We start from the raw sequence: 5,980 nt of genomic DNA on the forward strand, positions 1-5,980 counted from the left end.
TTTTCCTCAGTCTCTCTGCTCCCTAAAGGTTTTCTTTTTAAAAAAATGATAGAGTACTGTACACAACTGGGTTTCTCAGTTTGGATTGCCAAGTAGGACAGGGCTTTCCTTACACCAATTGGCCTCACCAAGTTGCTCCTGGCCTTTCCCTGCAGGGAACAAGTCAGACCTTGGTGCGCTCCGAGAGGTCCCTTTGGCTGAGGCACAGAGCCTAGCAGAGCACTACGACATCCTGTGTGCCATTGAGACGTCTGCCAAGGACTCAAGCAACGTGGAAGAGGCCTTCATAAGGGTAGCCACAGAGCTGGTCATGAGGCATGGGGGTCCTCTGCTCAGTGAGAAGAGCACCGACCACATCCAGCTGGATAGCAAGGACATTGGAGAAAGCTGGGGCTGTGGGTGCTGACTGGGGTACAGGGCAGGCAGACAGGCAGGCAGGCAGGGGCCTCGCCATCTCCTCGCTCTGGTCTGCCAAGCCCAACCCTTCAGAGCTGGCCCTCTATGGTACCAGTGATTCTAGAGAAGCTTGATAAAGTCCTGGAATTATTCATCCCATGGCCTGGATGCTTGATAGAAAAGCTACCCCATGGAAGGGAGAAACAGGATTCCTCTGGCAAGAGGCCTATTCATACAGGGTACAGTGTGGGGCCCATCCTGCCAGTCAGCAGCTGTTCCCTCCATGTTCTTCTTGTCCTAGGACAGGCCCAGGCTCATAAGTGTGGACTGCAGCTGTGGAGGGGCCAGGAATGTGCTTCCCTAGTTCTATACATACTAGTTCTGACCATTTCACAGCTTGTGTCTGCTAAAGCTGTGGCAGCAGGTTGCCGCTTTCCAAGGATGTGGGTTGTGCTCAGGTCATTACAAGGCTTCAATATGCAGCTGCAGAGAGTGAAAGCAACCAGCCCAATAGGCTGGTTTCTGAGCATAGTCCCAGGGAAGTCCTAACTCTTTCCAGGCGAAGAAACTTATTTTTTCACTGCCAACTCTAAGCTCATAGACACCATGGAGTCCAGCTTGCTGCCTTAGCAAGACCTCTCAAGTTTTCTGGTTTTCCACATAGCTGCTTGTTTTTATCCACAAAAGTGTAGGGTCATTGCCCATACCCAAGTGGGTACTGTTTGCTTGCTTGGGGGCCCAAAGTTTTGTCACTCAGGTTGCAAAACTAGCTAATTCTTTAGTACCGGGGTCTCAGAAACTTGGGGCTGGAGGAGATGAGATAGGAACCTGGATATTTAAGGGAAAAATAAAATCTTGCATCTCTGAGGATCAGGTCTGAGAGTGTCCCTCAGGACCCAGTCTTACCTATGTGCAGAAATCTTTCCTGCCATGTTTACAGCATCAGCTCCCCCACCATTCCTAGTCTATCTTATAGAGTTTCTCAAACAAAAAAGATAAGGCCTTGGTAGTTCTGGATTGGGCTGTTTCACCCACCCTGGGCCCACCTGTCCTTAGTAGCCTCAATGTGCTCAGGGTACTTGGGTAAGAAGGCAGGCCAGGGCTGAGATTATTGGAGTCTTTGAAGTAGCACTGGATTCTGTGGTGTAGCTCAGAAGATTGCAGGGATTGGATTTAGGTGAACTTCCTAAGCCAATCCCAATTCCTCCATGTCAGCCAAGTCCAGCTCTTTTGGCCCCTTGTTGTGGGACCTTTGGAAATAAACTGCTCTTAGGGCCATGAGCTTGGCCATATCATAGAGAGGTAGCCCAAAGCTTATCAGGCGGCACCCCAGGTTCAGTCTCAGTCCCCAAGGCAGACTGTGGCATTCCAGCTCAGATTTCCCTTACCTTCTGCTCCAAGCACTTTGGTCTGTGTTGCCCCCCCTCTCAGGCAAGCTTGGCTGCAGAGCAAGAAGGCAGACCTTTTGTAGTAGCCCTACAGCAGTCTGGTGAGATATGGATGGCTGAGTCTGAGACATGCTGGATCAGTGACTCCCTTTGCAACAGGGAGGCAGCCATAGAACTGCTGAGCCTGGTTCTGGAGGAAAAGGATGTTGGTCTGGTTGGGCCAGGGGTCTACACTGAAGGGAATCAGCCCATTGTTAGCTGGGGTGGGGTGGGAGCAGGGAGCAGGAAAGCTGCCTGCATTCTGTCTTCAGTGGCTTTACTGATGGATAAGGCCCAGTTGCTGGCATTGAGGGTTGGTGTCTTCTTGGCTGCTCCATTTCTGTGCCTGGGTTCCACCTGCAAAGTAGAAAGTACCTGTGACTGAGGGGTTTCCTAAAGAGGGTTCCATTGAGGCCAAGGGCAAAGATTCTCCAGCCTCATGACCTCTCTGCTAGGGACTAATATTTGGGCAGGGCTGGGCATTGAACTTGGTTTCCAGCTGGAAGATAATTCTTATGAAGCCCCACCTGCTGCTTCGGGAAGGTGAGGGTACATGCAAAGGGTCTTGTAGCAGAGGTGGCCTGCATTCCTGTGATTGACTTGCAGCCCTAGTTCTAGCTGAGAGCACAGGTAGCTGTCAGACCACTCTACCCACTGGCCTCGCAGAGCTTAGGGAAGGAGAGAGGCCTCTCTACCTGTCTTTCATATGGGCATCCTTGGCTGGCATAAGGATCCAGCGTAGGTACTGGAACAGGTAGCTAGCTGGTGATGGGCTCATTTGTTACCTTAGAATGTGAGCCATCTCCTCCTCTCTCCCCCTCTCCCCATAGGCAAGAAGGCCTGAAACCCTGCAAAGTTTGGCTTAGGAGGGGAAAAGAACAGTGGGCCTAGCCTGGGACCAGGGAGGTTTCTTCTCACTGGTAACTTCTTGCTTTACTTATAAATCAAGGAAACACTTTGCTTCCTCCCCTTCAAAATCCCAAGATGTCAAATACTAGGCTGAGTGGATCTCTTGCTACCTCATCCTCCATACCTGGAGCAGCCTCACTCTAGAGGTTTAGCCTAGAAATTGGGGCTCACTTTGGGCTCCTCACACTACCACAGTGCTGTGGGCTTACCTCCACAGTGCTGTGCCCTCCACTCCACACAGGCTCATCCTCTCACCTGGACATCTCACTGACCTTGGCTCCTGGGCTTCTAGCCTTCACTGCCCCAAGCTATCCTCCTGCTGTTGCCTAAGTGTCAAGTATGAAAGGACACTTCCGGTCCTGCCACTCCCCACCCCATCCCCAACACCTTCCAGGGTGCCCTTGGGCACTTGGAATGTTGTCCACACTTGACCCAATGTCCAAGACCTTCACAGCTCTACCTTGGTTTCTTTCCTGTACCTGCTTGTTCCCCAGGAGTACCCTCTTTCCAGGACCTTCCTGTTCTCCCCCCATTTATTGACCCTACCCTTTTTGTTCTCTTACAATGCCACAAATGACCCATTTGGACATTCCTGAGAACTGGCTCCACTCCAGGCTAATCTCTTGCTAATAGTACCCTCTAGCAAGAATGAGTTCTTTCCCCACCCCTTGGCCTGTGAGTTTTTTCCCCCAACTTCCTGGCCTATTTCCTATAGACTCCAAAAGATGTTTTCTGGCCCTCAACTTTACACAAATGCTAGTGCTCAGGGCCTGGCCTACAGTGTGTTATTGACTGCATGCCTTGTGAGGTCCCTACTCTGCAGCGACCCATCAGGCTGGGGCCTTTCTACATCTGTGGGTTTTAGTCCTGTGAAAGGGTGAGAGAAGATGGGGCAATTATTTGAGACAGGAAACAAGACTCACTTCCATTTCCTCTCCTAGCAGCCTCTGGGGCAAGGGAACACTTAAATCTTTTTTAAATAAATTACCTAAAAATAGGAGTAGGTCGGGTAAGGGACCAAGGTGTGGGAGATGGGGCATCGAAAGGAGAGCCTGGAAGTGTCATGGCAGCTTAGGCCTGGAGGAAGGTAGTCTGTGCTCTGGGTGAGGCTGATGTGACATGGGCTGAGGGAGAACAAGAAGGAAGTTGATGTATTATGGTTATGGGAGTTGGACTCAGAGGGCGAAGGAACACAAATCCTGATTCTTCCTCAGAGAGGTGGTTCCCAGTCCTCCCGATGGGTTTTGATCCCAAAGGCACAAGCTCCAGTAGAGTTGGAGCTGGAAGAAGCTCCCGATTCATATTGAATTCAGTTACTCTTCTCCAGAAGGGCTTCCAGGTGTGGGGCCTCAGGGGTCCTCTCAGCCCTATTGGCCTGGACTATTCAAAGTGGAGAGGGCTTTAGCCAGCCCAAAGATGCCATTTGTATTTGGGAATTTTCACATTATCTGTTTATGTACATATAAATCTTTATATCAAATCTATTTTTTAAAACATGGAAAGTTGCCTTTATGGAAACTTAGTAGAGCCAGAGTGTACATATTCCTAAACCATTAAGCAGTTTTCTCTAATGAGCCAGTGGCACCCAAGCCTGGTCTGGTTACTTTTGAGCCCAGAGCCAGCCTAGGTAGCTACATCCCCACAAATGGTCCCACTTGCTTAGCTTTCCCCAACTTGTGTCCAGGTCTGGGGTGGAAGATAAGCCTGCACACTGCCCACTACCTGTTACCTGGACTCCTGTTAAAATCACTTTGTTCCAGACCAATGTGGGATCCCCTGGGCAGAGAGGTAGTCAACTGTCTAAGGGGCAGGAAGGAGCTTGGGTTGGGCCTCCTCTCTGCAAGGGATACTGGTGTGCTACTTTGGGTGACTCATGGTGTTTTTCTGGGCCCGGGTTCCTTTAATTGGGTTTTGTGGGAAGAGGTTGGGAATACTGTTTGGTGATTTCCAGGGGCACCAGGGATCCCTCATACTTCTACCACCTTTTGAAGGAGGTCGGTTTCTACCCTTCCAATGTCTGCTTTTTCAGATGAGTCAACAGACTTGGGTTGAGAGTTCCTTTTTCAAGTCTTGCGGCCATAAGGAAGTAGAGCTCTTATTCCAAGTCAAAATCTAGAACTCTCATGAGGGCAAGACTGCTTTTGTTTACTGCTATATTCCAGGTGCAGAGAATGGATCTAGGCACATAGGTGCTCAAAGAACTGAGTGCCTGAACCTGCTCCTGACATTAGGAAGCCCATGAATCCGCAGACCACCAAGATAATTGAGTCTGCTTTGGACACTCACAAAAAGAGGCCGCTTCCTGCCCTGAATGGTGTGGCTCAATGGGTTGGGCATCATCCCGCAAACCAAAAGGTTGTTGCAGGTCAGTCCACGGTTGGGGGCATGCAAGAGGCAGCCAATCCATATTTTTCTCACACACTGATATTTCTCTCCCTCTCTTTTTTCTCTTTTTCCCTCTCTCTAAAAATAAAAATATATATTTTTTAAAAGGAGGCCTCTGCCTGAATGGTGAGATGAAGAGAGCATAGCATGGCCAGGTAGTATTGTATCTGCCCTGTTAAGACTAGTTCGGAGACAAAGTAACATCATGGGGCTTAGACCAACCTCCATTGAAATTCCAGGCCTGCCCTGAGTAGTTGCGTTATCTTGGGCAAGTCATTTCTCCACTCAGTGCCTCAGTTTCTTCAACACTAATTCCTGTTCTGTGAGCACCCAGGGAAGCCACGATGACATCCTGAGTGGCAGGATCTTTGTAAACTGAAGGGCCAGAGCAGGACAGGGGGCTCCTGTTTTTGTCTCTGTCCCAGGTGGTTGAGAAAGCTGCTGAATTCCACTGATTGAATGAGGAAGGCCAGGAGCCCTGGAAATTCCAGATGGGCCACCACACTCCAGACACTTGCCAACCACCTTTCCCATAGAGAAGAAATACCTGCTTGAATTTTCTGCTCTCATCAAATACAAGGCAGCCCCAAACCCACATGTACCCCTTGAAAGAAAAACCCATAACTGGGTCCATCTGAGCTGGGTACCACATATCCATCCCAGAGGCTCTGATGTGAGCCAGGCTGTCCCAAAGGCCCTACCTTTCCTCTGCCCACACCAGGGACTACCCAGACTCTGGGGAAAACCCACAGGTCCAGTCATAGACTTTAAAACAGGGAAACAGATCAGGGATCCAGAGAATCCCTGCTCTAAGCCCCCACTGAATTCACTCCTGAGCCATCCAGCTCTCAGACCAGGCCTGG

At 50.0% G+C, this 5,980-nt stretch overlaps 1 protein-coding gene across 4 annotated transcripts in view; it reads left to right on the forward strand.

The window, feature by feature from the left end:
• Positions 1 to 5,973, forward strand: part of RAB43 (RAB43, member RAS oncogene family) — a 56,285-nt gene extending 50,312 nt beyond the window's left edge. For 2 of the 4 annotated variants that reach the window (XM_037045328.1, XM_037045327.1), the window contains one exon: positions 156 to 4,830. In XM_037045328.1, coding sequence (XP_036901223.1) covers positions 156 to 406 — 251 coding nt within the window. In that variant the 3' untranslated portion in view covers positions 407 to 4,830. Of the gene's footprint in view, positions 1 to 155; positions 4,831 to 4,894; positions 5,110 to 5,542 lie in introns of those variants that run through there. The other 2 variants (XM_037045329.1, XM_037045331.1) reach the window with 2 other exon arrangements.
• Positions 5,974 to 5,980: the final 7 nt, after the last annotated feature.

The sequence above is a fragment of the Sturnira hondurensis genome, unplaced genomic scaffold (genome assembly GCF_014824575.4).
Source record: "Sturnira hondurensis isolate 20B ecotype Veracruz unplaced genomic scaffold, ASM1482457v3 Scaffold0004271, whole genome shotgun sequence".
In the NCBI taxonomy this organism is placed as follows: domain Eukaryota; kingdom Metazoa; phylum Chordata; class Mammalia; order Chiroptera; family Phyllostomidae; genus Sturnira; species Sturnira hondurensis.